Genomic DNA, 14,387 nt, shown 5'->3' with positions numbered 1-14,387 from the left:
ATTGCAAAAGAACAACGTAATAAAATTACAGGACACATACGCCTCTGTCACGATGATGCTAATGAACATCTATCAAGTACAAATTGTACCTTATAATTACAAGTGTAGTGCATAGCCTGACAGAGGCAGTCTACTTTCTCACAGAGTTCATTGCTCTTTAATAATTGCTCTCATTCAACACATCCACTACTGTTTAGAGTTTCCAACTTGTTTTAGAATGGTTTTAATTATGATTGTGAGGTAGAATGAAGTTTGAAAAGACTTTGAAACTGAAAAAGTGTTTTTTTCTTCCAGTAGTGATGGTAATGATGGGTGTTCAAACTGAGAAGCTATGCCTGGGGACCCGTCACTGTGTGTTTAACCTCGTTTTTTTTTTAGACTTAGGCTATGTTAAAATAGAAACAGAAAATTCCTTTATTGCTCTTTAAAAAGGTAAAGGTTGAACAATGAACTAACTACTTCACTTATCATTGATGAGAGCAGCATGTTGTTTCCATAAATGCAACATGCGAGTAACAAGGTTTGATAAATAAAGGGTGTTAGGGAGGAAAGGCCTTGCGTCGTGCTTTACTTGGAACACAAATGGTTCTCACTGCCTTGAGCATTCAAGGATACACAAATACATAGGCATGACCACACACACACTGTAACAGCCAGAACTGTTTTCCGGTGCCTCCAGACTGATGTCTCTGCGACATGTGAAGCTGAGGAAAAGTCCCTGTGGGTGTGTTTGATTAGAAAAATGGTACGTGAATTTGACAAATATTGTATAATTTGACACTTAGTTCGGATCATTATCAGATCTGAGGGTAAACAGTCTAGTGGGCATGGGCTTGATATGGATGAACAGAAGTTTAATGGTCAGGAATGTTGGATTTTTGTAAACATGTGAGGTTTTAATCTCTGGCTCTGTTCTTCGTACTGCCTTTCAAGTTCTAATTATGGTTGCTTTTAAGCTCACATAAATGTAAAATGTACTGCAGATTTAGGGGGAGAAATACATTAACAAATAATGGATCAAACAAGACAAATGAGCTTTTGTGTTTGATGTTTTTATTCGATCCTCAGTGTGAAATGTCGTTCAGTCATGTTCTAAGAGGTAGAGGCTTAAATAACAATTTTTTTTCTTCTTCTTTTAACCTTTACTTGGAACAGCTTACAAGTCCATTTTTGGACATGACCTGGGTTACATTCAAACCCAGGTATTCCATGAGCATCAATATGTTGACATATGACCACATGAACAGCTCAATCGTAAATTTTTAAGCATTTTGAGCCCACTGTATGTCATATTAGCTGCATTTGTTTGTGGGTTTTTTCAGGAGATGTGGGATTTATTAGGCCGATATAAGATATTTTTTTTGGAAAGATATGAAAAATATACTTTTTTTAATTTATTTTTCAATTTATTTATGTTCACCAAGGCAGCATTTATTTGACCAAAAATACAGTAAAAGTCATAGTTTTTAAAAAATATTATTATAATTTAGAACTGTTTTCTGTTTTAAAATGTAATTTATTCCTGTGATGGCAAAGCTGAATGTTCAGCATCATTACTCCAGTCTTCAGTGTCGCATGATCCTTCAGAAATCATTCTAATATGTTGATTTAGTGCTCAAGAAGCATTTCTCATCATTATCAATGCTGAAAACAATTATGCTGCATAACATTTTTGTAGAATCTGAGATATTTTATTTCAAAGATCCTTTACATTATATGGAATATCCTTATAGCACATTATAAATGTCTTTATTATCACTTTTGATCAATTAAATGCACCTTTGCTGAATAAAACTAGACATATATATATATAGATATATATATATATAGATATAGATATAGATAGATAGATGGAATTAATGTACAACTAATTATATCCTTTGTATCTTAATAAAAAAAATATATATATATATATTTCTCCAGGTCAATTCACATCAAATCTTCAGCTGATCGAACAACCAAGTGTGGTCTGCATCTAGACAGTGATCATGAACTCTAGCAGTGAAGCTCCATTCACCAACCCCACAGACTGCGCTGAGGTTCAGGTCCCCAGTCAGGTGTTCCTGGCCATCGCCGTTGCCAGTCTGAGCGAGAACCTCTTGGTGATTTTGGCTGTGATCAAAAACAAGAACCTTCACTCTCCCATGTATTGCTTCATCTGCAACCTGGCAGTGTTTAACACCATCTCCAGCTTCTCTAAAGCATTGGAAAACATCCTGCTGATGTTTAAAGACGCCGGACACCTGAACTCCCGTGGCCCTTTTGAGCTGAAGATAGATGACATCATGGACTCTCTAATCTGCATATGCTTCCTAGGCTCCATCTTCAGCATACTCGCCATAGCCGTGGATCGATACATCAGCATATTCCACGCTCTACGCTATCACATGCTTATGACCATGCGTCGTGTGATGGTTATTTTGACGGCTATCTGGGTGTTGTGTGGGACCAGCGGAGCACTCATGATCAGTTTCTTCGTGGCCACCACGGTGAAAATCTTCTTTGTTGTGCTCTTCTTCACAGCTCTCTTCCTGATCCTCTTGCTTTACGTGCATATGTTTTTGTTAGCGCGCCACCACGCCAACAGGATCGCGTCCATGCCGGGCGCCCAGGCACGTCAGAGGCAAAGTGGCTTGAGGGGGGCGCTTACGCTCACCATCTTGATTGGAGTGTTTGTGGCCTGCTGGGCTCCTTTCTTATTTCATCTGCTGATTATGATGATTTGCCCAGAGAACCCCTACTGTGAGTGCTACCGCTCGCTCTTCCAGCTACACGTAGTGCTCCTGGTGAGTCACGCGGTCATTGATCCAGCCATTTACGCTTTCCGTAGCACAGAGCTGCGTAATACCTTCAAGAAAATGTTCCTGTGCTCAGCTTCAAGGATCTGTAAACAGTGTGTCTGAGTGAAGGCCCCGATATATACTCACGGTTCTATTTCCTTCTTCGCTTAGGGGTAAAAAGAAGTTTGAAATACCTTTGCAGCGGTACACTGTTAGCGAACATCACGACGCCATGCACCCACACTGCTGGGAGCGGCATGTGAATATGTAAATGTGGCTGCACTTTGCTCTCAATAACAACCAAAAATTACAGTGCTCAGAAAACAGCAGTTAAGAAAGCATCTGATCTTATCACAAGCTCTGCAGTTCGGCACCAAAGTAAAGTCACATCACATTTATTATAGCACTTTGTACAACAGAGAGGCTTTTATTAAGATGAATTAAGAGGTCTTTATCCTCCTGACCATATATGACACAAAATATCATCGCTGCACTTTTGATGAATGGCTACAGTATTTTTAATTCATCGCTTCATCAGAATTTCAACATTTGTGAGATTTAGTCAGCCGAAACCGATTTGAGGTTAATTGATCTAATTTTGTGTCTCTGGATATAGTTATCTATTGTATTATGTTATCAAAAATTGTTTCTAATTATTAATGAGGGATTTGTGGACACATTAATATTTTTAGATTTGTGGAGTAAAAGTTATAGTTTTTATTTTGAAGTAAAAATATTAAATTAGACCCTTGGGGTATAAGATGACAACAGGAGGCCCCGAGTGGCATGTTGTTACTAGTGTTATTTTGTAAAAATAATGTAATTAATGGGGTTATTATTCAGGTTTCCATGAATTAGATGTGATTTTCAGACATCTTCGCTTTCATTAAAACTTATAGGTTAATTGAGTGAAATCATAATTTGCATTTAAATTTTTGCTGTTATGACATATCTTCAAATAAAATATGGACAATATGTAAATATTCATATGCCTATATAAGTAACAGAATAATTTTATCTTCAGAAATGAATCTGTTTTACTGCTATTCTGATTTGTCTGTCATTGGTAATTCAATTCAAATAAATAAATAGTCAAAATTCAATTTTAAATAATAGTTGATTTAGTATTTTACATTAATGTCAAAAATATCTAAATATTATTAAGAATTATATCAAAAGTAATTTATACATTCTGTAAAAGTTTAGCCAGGGGGACTTCTTACAACTGACAGGTAGGGGGCCAACTTACTCCAGTAGTGGGGCAAAATGGCCTCTTTTGTTCTATAACATCTAAATTAGCAAATGTTTCTATTTTTTCCAATTAAACACATTGGCTGATGCATCATCATCCTGCACATGCTAAACTTATATCTAAATATGTTACAATTGAAGCATACATGCACATTGTTCTTATGGGGGGGCATCTTCCCCCATCCATTAAACAGCTCTCCAGTGTGTTTATTTTTTTACCCATGTCTGACCTTGATAGACTGAACAGAAGAAATGAACCAGAAGATTTCCACCTCAAAGAAGGAGGAGCCCCAGAGAACAACAATGTAATTGGCACAGACCAATTTCGAGGATGATTACCTTTTCCAGAAAGTTTCGCTTTGGCAAGCTGTTTCAAACTCCTTAAACAAACTCCACACGAACTTTGTTAAGGCCTGATTTCGTTATGACGTCACACCAGTTCGTTCTTTATAACGGGGTCTGTATGTTTCACACTGTACTGAAGGAAAAAGTAGAAGAAATTCAATTCACAGGTATTAAAAGACCACAACAACATTTATTTAAAACAAATTACACAACAAGGTTTAATCAATTAACATGAGCTAATATGAACTATAACAATATTTGGTCAGACTTTGGTTTAGGGTCCAATTCTCACTATTAAATTACTATAACAATGACTTTTGCCCCAATAAACTCCAAATTACTGCTTATTGTTAAGGAATGTAGAATATGGTCATGCAGAATAAGGCATTAGGCTAATAGCCTATGTTTTATATAAGTAGGCTACGGCAAATAAGCTAATAAGCAACTTGTTCATAGTGAGAATTGGAAGCTAAACTAAAGTGTAACCACAATTTTAATTCGTAATCAACAAATCAATTTAAATCAACGATGTTAATATGTTAATTGTTTATTAAATTGTTCATAATTTATGTTTGTTCACATTAACCTGTGTAAATGTGTAATTGAACTTGCAATGTCAAAATGTATTATTATAGAATATAGAATCTATATTTAGTTATGATTCTAATTCTGATTTTTTTTTTTAAATAAACATTTAGTTCATTTATCATAGACCTTATGTAGCCCCGCCCCTTTTCAGCGCTACCCTCGTTGTCTTTTGACTTCCGGTCTGTATTTTCACAGCGATCTTGCGTATTTATGAATGAACTGCAAAAACGGACAGACAATATTCTAAAGATGGCGGCGCCCTCGTTTCTCTGGCGCATAAGGTCTATACCTAATACATTAACTAATGTGGGTGAATTGAACAGTAGCCTATTGTAAAGTGTAACCAAATCTTTAAGGGTTTAATACAGGAAAATCTCTTATTTGTTCACAAACACAGTGGCTCATTAAACAGTAGCTATCATTTATCAGATATCATTGCTTAGAAATCATAATACTTATCACATAGGCTACTGTAAGTTCAAATCTACAGAGATTGTTAAGAAGAATATCAGCATTTTTTTTTCTTCTGCAGTAAAATAACTAAATCAGAAGACTAGAAAAAATATGTCCACCATTTACATGCATAAATTACATACACTACGCATTTGCATAACACACTATTAGAGTTTTCATGCTTTTTTTAAACTTAAATGTTTTTTGCTTTTTAAACAATACAAAGGTAATAAAATGCTGTATTTTTATTTGCGATTTTTAACTCAATGAGACATAATTTTCATCTTACATGACAACAAAAATTATCTTTTCAGTTAATACTCTTCTAAAAGAACGTTTTACTCTCTGCTCTAAATAAGAAACGAAGTGTAGCACAAATATTTTTAACATGTACAGTATAGATTTAATTTATAATATTGAGGTGCATTCATTTATTGAGAGATCTTTATGGTTTCCCATATACTACAAAAATATTCTCAACAGTTTATGATTAAGTATATTTCTAAACTGCACACATGTTATATTTGCATTATTGGCCTGGTTTCACAGGCAGGTCTTAGATTAAGCCATGGATTCATTTGTGTTCCGAAGACGAACGAAAGTCTTACAGGTTTGGAATGACATGAGGGTGAGAATTTAATGACATAATTTTCATTTTTGGGTGAACTAACCCTTTAACATCCTATGAACTAATTCCTTATGGATTAATTTAAGTACTTAAACATTTAAGTAGCTTTTATAAACATGCCTTAGAAAAAAAAAAAACATTACTGGTGTGCATTTTGAGATAAGTCTGTGCAAGTTGCTTTCAGTTAAAAAAGCTCAGTAATGCATTTTAGTCTGGGACTATAAAACCTTAAAACCGGGGGATTATGTTTTCGTTTGCTATATATTGTAGCGTTTCTGTCCTGTTTTCTATAAATAAAAAAAGTATCTAAAAACAAGCACATTTCTACTCTGCATTTTAATATTCTAGCCTTTTTTTGTGCACAAAATATCACTGCATTGACCTGACGACAGTCCCCTGCTGAGGACAATGTAACTCCTATTATAAATACACTACATATAACAGAATGGCACATTTTGAACTTCTTAATTCAATATTTTACAACAACACAACATGAAACTGCAACATAAAAACATTTCATATGATGTAAAATGACCATGAAAAAATTTACAAATTATACTGTCCCTAATGAAGATGTTCAGGCTTCACTTCCACTCCCCCGCTGCAATTATGCACCAATCCATCTATGTATACATCCATCAGTCCATCCCGTCAGGTTCTTCCAGGAACCTTCTTCAATATTTGCTGACCAGGTTGCAGAGGCTGCGTAGTCCATCAAAGCAGAGGATCTCTTTAAAGGTCTTTCTCATCTCTTGGCTCCTGAGCGCATAGATCAGTGGGTCAATCACCGAGTTACACATGATGAGTATCAAGTACATGTTAAAGTGTGACATGAAGCAGATGCAGTAAATGTTCCGCGGGCAGGAGATCATGAGGATGAGATGGAGAAAAAATGGTGCCCAGCACACGATGAAGATTCCTAGTAGTATGGTGAGGGTGACGGCACCCTTCATGCTAGCTCTTTGCCTGATGTTGGCTTTATAGCCCGGCAATGTCGCCATGCGTTTGACATGCGAACGGGCCAGCAGGAACATGTGGCTGTAGAGTGACGCCATCATCAGCAGCATGGCAAAGAACATGGCCACCAGGCACACAACCACAGGCTTAGTGTCGGAGTAGATGATGAAGATGATCCCACAACTTGTGGAGAAGGTCCAGATGCTGCCGATGAGAATCCCAGCTCGCCGTACGGTCATTATATTATGGTAACGCAGAGCATAGAAGATAGTCACGTAGCGATCCACCGCGATCGCTAACAGGCTCAACATAGACGCCACAACAGAGATACAGATGAGAGAATCAAATATGTTATCCATCTGACGGATGAAGTGATCCTCAATCACCAAACTCCTGTTCGCCAGCAAGTGGATGACTATTGTCTCCCACGCGTTGGAAACGCTAACTAACATGTCGGCCACTGCTAGGCTGCAGACGAAGAAGTACATGGGTGAGTGGAGGTTCTTGTTCTTCACGATGGCAAGGATGACTAGAATGTTTTCAAGCAGGCTGATGAGCCCCAGTGTGAGGAAGACCTCAGGTGCAATGTGCACCTGCTCACAGGCGGATGAAGCACTTGACTTGGACCTGCTTGACTCATTGCTGTGGTTTGTGTGACTCAAAGAAGCGTTTGGAGAAAATGTGGGCCACTCCGAGGTATTCATGTTCTGATGCAGAATGGATGCTCAGTGTCTGGTAACAGGTGATGTTAGATACATGACGCTGCATCCATGTACATTTGCTGTAAAGAGAAAGAGTTGTTAAAACGTCAAGAAGCATTGTAACCAACATCTGCTGTTTTACAATAAAAAAGTTTACATGATAGAGATAAATTGCAGAATAAGACTGATCCTGTTGGATCATTTATTTATTTATTATTCAGAATTTCATTATTTAATTAAGTTATTGGTAAGTCATTGACAACACATTTCTTTCTTTATGCGTTCGCACACCAAACAAGAAGCGCTACCATGTGCTACTATACAACAACTCGCAAAGTATCTGTCACATACATAACATGGTTGTATATAAACTTGCACGATGAGCAAGAGCTCAGAGAACAAATTTAATAACAAAACTCACAGGAGATACTCAGGAGGAAACACAAATTTGCATAGGCGCTAACATTGACGAAGACGGGCAACACATGACAGAAAACTCAGAACTTAACCCTCTGATGGTCTTCGTTTAGCAGTCACACTGGGGGCCTTCCCGGTCATAAATGACCGGACACCTAAAAATGAAACTTCCTCCATCCCAGTAAAAACCAATGCAATTTATTTTTGTTCTATAATATTTATTCTTTTTAATTTAGAATTTTGAGACAATTTGATTGAACTTATTGATATTTATGCAATATTTATAGTCCATTTTTTGCCATTGAAAATAATGTTTTTTTTGTTTTGTTTTTTTTTGAAAAAAAAAAAAAATTCTATGCAGTATTTTCAGGTAAAATAGAGACTAGGCTTTCAGAAAAAAAAAAAAATAAAAAAAAATTCATCAATTTATTAATCATAAAATTAAATAAAACATTGTCTACTCTTTTATGAGTACTGTGAATTCAGACAAACTTGTTTTGTCACATACTGTTTTTTGCCCTCTAGTACTGTAGGTAAGTATGTGATTTCGGATGCAGCCAGTCACAGGGCAGAAGCAAAAACACAATGGGAACACAGACCATACATGGAACAGTATCGCACACTGAATGGAGTTATTCTGCATAGATTAATTGGTGATTTCAAATATGAGATTTAAGCTTGATAAATAGCTTTGGAGAATTTGAGGTTTCTCCATTCAAAGAGACAGGAGCTGTACTTGCATGACTGAAATAGCTGCCCGAGAGTTGTTTTGAAAGATGGACGCCGAGTGAGGGACTTTGTTCAGTACTCGCATGCTCAAGTTCAAGACAGCAGTCCAAAACAGTGAATCTAATCACCATACAGTAAAAAGTTAATTTCAAGAATGACTTTTAGTATGTTTTCATTAGTTTCCTGTTTCCTTTATTCAGTTGTCTCGATGATTTGTGTTCTTGGTTTCAGCGGTGTGTGTTAATTAGTCTTGTTTGTGTTTGCTATATTAGTTGAACCCTCACATTCATTCTCTGTTTGGTCACGTTCACGTATGGTGTGTCTCTCTGCCCTTTATGGATTAAACTTGGCATTGGAATCATATTCTTCTGAATCTTTGTCTGTCTGTCTGTCTGCTACTCACACACCCACTCACAAATTTGTGTTAACATCATGACTTTTCTCTCAGAATTGCAAGAAAAAGAGAAATTAAGTCAGAATTATGAGACAAATTATGCTTAAGATACACAACACAGCTTGAACATACAGGATCTTTATTGACAGCAATGTGTGCTCTAAACATTGGGAAAAGGAAACATTAAGACCTTCCTAGGGAACCTAGGAAATCCCTCAGATACGCTGGACCAATTACTGCTATGTGTCTTTTTGCACTTACATGACTAGAGGTAGTACAATGGAGGTCACAATGGAGTCAAGAACACTATGAGTGTGTCCTGGTGGATGAACTATATGTAGACATCCTTCCCATTAATTCATTTGCTGCCACAGTTAAGGGCGATGGCAGCCTATAGCTCTTGCTCAGGGGTCCTGCATTTAGCAGATTTGATCTGGGTATTGTAACAGAGCATTTCACTTGCAAGAATTGGCCATGCAATTATTGAAAGTCACACAACATGGGAACCTAGTCTTTTAAAGGAATGGGTCTGCAGTTCATTAGCACAAATGAATTCCAGTCACCTATTAAGTAAGAAAACATACTTTTCTCATAATAACACCAGTCGATATGTCTGTATCCCTGTGATATTTACCTAAAAAAATGGTTTTGTAGTTGGGATATCATCTAATGTCATTCTCCCCTCAGCTGTTTAAATGTGAAATGTGTTTGTGGCCGCCTAGAGTTTTTAAAACAGCCATTATTATGAGTCTCTAGAATAGAAATGCTTGATCAAACAATCTTTGTGAAGCACAATCAATATTATTATCAATATTATAGGATTTGTAATGGATAACTGAAAGATATTGTGTTTGTTCAAGGACAAGACTTACATTGAGTATTGAGTATTGGAGCACTGAGTCAGCAAGACCCATTAGAACGTGCAGTATGAGAATACTATATTCAGTGACAGGAAGGCACCACAAAGAAACACCTGAATATGATGAAATAGCATTCACTTTATGCAGGAAGATTTGTAAGAAGTGAGCCAAACTGAAATGTAATTCAACAATAAAATGAACAAGATTAAGACTTTTAAAAAAAAAGAAATGCAAAGAGTGCTACTGGAGGAAAAATCCCGGTGCTCTTTGGATATGGGATTGTTCAACTTATTAAGAAACATATAAGAAAATGTAAAACGTCTTTATTTACTCTTTAAACTTTTTTTTTTTTTTTTTTTTTTTTTACAATCAAATACAACTGGGTGTACTGTGTTATAAGATTTTTTATTATTATCATAAGCTCCTGAACTGTTGGTTTGTTTCTCAGTGTGTTGTTCTGAGCATCTTGTCATGTATTTTCATTAAAATCCTCTTCTTAAAATTAAGCTTCTTTTAATCTCCTCAGAATACATGTTGTTTTTCATCTTTTTAATCCATGAAATGACAGCTAATTGGGATCAAAAAAAGTGGGTGAATCAAAGCAGATCCCCAAGTCAACAGAGTCATTACAAGTTACATTGATTGAGTCCTTTGGTGGTATTAAAGATCCTTATAGTTTCATTCTCTGATAGGATTTTACTGATTATTGCGCCCCTCTATGTTAGTTTCATAGAGTAACTGGTCTGAAATAGAAACAGACATACCAACATATGCACACACATGCACAAGTTGCCCATTGCGGGAACAACTTAGACCTCATGCAATCTGTAGCATGTCCACAAACCTCTAGGTATACAATACTTAATATTTTTGAAGTAATATAAACGATATGATTAATTTCCTGCAACCTGTCTGGTTATAAACTGTGCAAATGTACCGAAAATCATCCCTCGGGTGAGAAAAACTGACTCAATGTGAGCAGCACTCATCCATCAGAAAGAGAGCACATTTATAAAAATTTGAAAAATGCACAGAAACAAACAACATACCGCCACACAGAAGCACACAGTCAATTAAATGTAACTTTATAGGCCTACATATATTAATATTAATATATTAATCAATATATTAACAATTTAATACATTCAGAGGGACCAAGACTGTATTGACCTTTACTAAATTCAAAGACATTACTCACAAGCCCTGTGACAGAGCATCAATATTCAAGAGATGGCCTGCCTCTGTATTCAATAAAGTGGATTTGATCCAATACTAAGTGGATTTGTCAGACACATCTGAATAATATTAAAATGCTCATAATGCTCTTTGACAGCGGATTTGGATTATAAAAAGTTGACCCTTGTTGGGTGGTTACATTTTGACAAGGATTTAAGTGGTGTTATAAATCACAAACTGTTGTTATCCCAAGACAATATTCACACAAGCAGGTGTGCAGCTCAAATACCTACAGGGTCACACGTCGGGACATACACCATTTCATGACATTTCAGAATGATTTGCACACAATTTGTGTGCAGCAAAGGGAAGTATGCGGCTATGGTCTATTGTTCATTTAATTAAGGCTCATTTAATTTCTGAGAATGTTAATAACACCCAAATCACACTTGCATCACACTATAGTCTAATCTGCTTGAGGTGAGAAAATTATGCAAGAAATTACATATGTGGGATAAAAATAAAGCAAAACATAAAATGTGTATAGCCTATAACAACAAAAGGTGCAACAATAACAATAATAATGGTCAAATGAAATAAATAAAACAACAAGTGGAACGATCAAATAATGACTAAAAAGGCTATATATTCAAATTAGTAATGATACTTCCAAAAAATAAAAAAAAAGAAGAAGAAGAAAAATAAAAAGGTACTCACGTTGCCAAGTGTCGCCGGAAGTGTTTTATTGCATGTTTAGAAGGTGAATGATCTAATGCAAGAGCTGTGTGATCTGTGATGACTGCAGAGTCTCTCAGCGCGCGCTCACATACCACAACGCGCGCTCCACCCCCGCGCGGACTCGTGCTCTGCTCCGTTCCCGGGCAGCGATGCTGGTTACATTAACGAGCATCCAAAATCTTGAGCGAAGCTATATTTTATTCATGTTAATGCTCAACAAATACGCTACAAAAATAAACCAGCGTACAGTAGGCTACGCTGCATTAAAACTGTGCCCTGACACATGGGCATACAACAAGGAAACAATGCCTGTTCGGATAAAAAAAAAGTTCAACAATGTTCGTTTTAATTTTTCAGTACAGGATGTTGGCAGTTTTAAAACAAACACCGGTATATGAGGGCAATTTGTTTGATGGGCTTGTTGGCAGCGCCGGAACACCTGGGCACTTCCGGTCTCCTTAGAAAGTTGAGCTGATGTCCAGAACTTATTATCTGAGCTCAGTCGAGCTTATCGAAACTCAAAACAGGAAAAGGAACGCCAGAGGAGTTAATTAAAGAGAAAAGCAGATGGAAGCGCCCTCAGTGTGAAGAAAAACATGTAAACCAACACCTTGCGTATTGGCACTTTCCACTAATTTCCGTTCCAATTATTTTCAAAGCGTTAGAGGCCCAAATTTCATATTGTAGGTAGCCTACTATCAGATATAGAACTAATATCTAACATGGAATTAACCTAGCATGAAAAGTACAATGAATATTTTCATCTTGATAATGTAAAAATATAAATAAACCCACAAACTTGAACAGATGGCAATACATGTAGGTTCCTTATTTTTATTCACAGTAAGGTGTGATGATACACATTTAGAATATTCACGGCAGCCACATTAGATTCAGATGAGAAATTCTTTTTTAAGTGAGTTCCACTGGCAGGCTACATATCAGAGCTTTATATTCCATCATCTACAGGGGGCAAGAACCTTTCCATCATACTCACTCAAACACCTGTTAACTGCAGCCAAGAAAATGACAAAGGGAAAATATGTAGGCCTAGTTAATGAAGCAAATCAATAATTACTCTCACGATCAGATTTGTGAAGTGTGACGAGATAATTACATCAAAAAAGGATTACAACTATAATTTAGTTAAAAAAATCCTTAACCTCTCCTATCATACATGGCCAGCCACTTAATTCTGCAAATGCATCGCTCCACCACCCCCATCATCTGTAAATGAACATTTTGAGTCAGTCTGGGTGCGATAAGAGCTTAGTGCATCACTGAGACAAGTTGTTTAGTCTTCTCATGCTGGTTTTACACAAACTTGTAGATTGTGTAAGCTTAAGTGTTGCTGTCATTAAAGCAAAATGGTCTAATAAACAGAACAAATGTATTGTAAATAATATATCATTAAAAAAAATCACAATAATTACATTACACATTTTTTTTTTTAGCATTTAAAGGTAGCCCTCTAGTGGTTAAAAAACAAAACTGCATGCATTTTGCAGAAGAACATTGTTTTGGTTGTGCTACGGCTCTGCTTGACTGTGCAGATGAATATGGTTATCCTGTGCTAATAAAACATTCGCTACACTCTAAAACAAAATCCATAAAAATAGGACACAATGTGCTGAATTAATTTGATGAAATTTTCTGTATTTATTTTTTACAGGTGCTTTACCTGTATTTTGAATTTCGAACTTACATAATATGTTACATATTATACAGTGTATATTATTTTTATTGTTATTAGCAAAACAAATATCTATTATTTAGTAATATATTAATAATGATGATAATGGAAAATTGGCTTTGACAGGTTCTGACCTAGACTGACATGCATCTGATGAAACAACATTTAGCATTTTCTCAGGCAGGTTTGTTAAAGCTCTGTGTGTTCACACTGCGCATTCGACCTTGCCACTAGTAAGATCAGACTGAGCAATCTTTGTCAATGCACTTAAGAAAGCCAAAGTTCTGAGTGTCAGTATCCCAGTAGGAAGGACTTCTTGTTTCAAGGTTTCCTCTTTGATAATCAATTAGCACTGTCAGAAGAGATTTGCACACAGTGTAATGAGGACTGATTGGAATTTAGTTCTTCAAACAGTCACTATTGATGCATCGAGTCTGATTTAATAAACTCTGGCGATAAGCAGTGTTTACAGTATTTATTGATACGAAGTGCTTCCTTTAACTTGATTAGTTTTTCAGTTATACTTGAATATAAATGACCATGTGTTTGTATACTTCTTCTCATTTATTTCATATTGCCTTCAAAACTTAGATATCATTCTTCATAATATATTTAAAACGGTGACCCCTTTGAAGTGATCACCCACTTACAGCAGTGACCCTATTCATTCACATAAG

General features: G+C 36.2%; 2 protein-coding genes across 2 annotated transcripts; one reads left to right on the top strand and one right to left on the bottom strand.

Moving 5' to 3' along the window:
• Positions 1-1,988: 1,988 nt before the first annotated feature.
• mc2r (melanocortin 2 receptor) lies at positions 1,989-2,903 on the top strand (the record flags this gene model as incomplete). The annotated part of the gene is made up of 1 exon (XM_081388057.1): positions 1,989-2,903. The coding sequence occupies one exon, from the start codon at positions 1,989-1,991 to the stop codon at positions 2,901-2,903; it is 915 nt and encodes a 304-aa protein (XP_081244183.1).
• A 3,744-nt stretch (positions 2,904-6,647) lies between these two features.
• mc5rb (melanocortin 5b receptor) lies at positions 6,648-7,750 on the bottom strand. Its single transcript, XM_081388421.1, has one exon. The coding sequence runs from the start codon at positions 7,704-7,706 to the stop codon at positions 6,720-6,722; it is 987 nt and encodes a 328-aa protein (XP_081244547.1). The 5' UTR covers positions 7,707-7,750; the 3' UTR covers positions 6,648-6,719.
• Between the last annotated feature and the right edge of the window lie 6,637 nt (positions 7,751-14,387).

Source organism: Scardinius erythrophthalmus (assembly GCF_964197995.2).
Source record: "Scardinius erythrophthalmus genome assembly, chromosome: 16".
In the NCBI taxonomy this organism is placed as follows: domain Eukaryota; kingdom Metazoa; phylum Chordata; class Actinopteri; order Cypriniformes; family Leuciscidae; genus Scardinius; species Scardinius erythrophthalmus.
The sequence above is the reverse complement of the archived record's forward strand: the minus strand, read 5'-3'. Positions and strand labels throughout refer to the sequence as shown.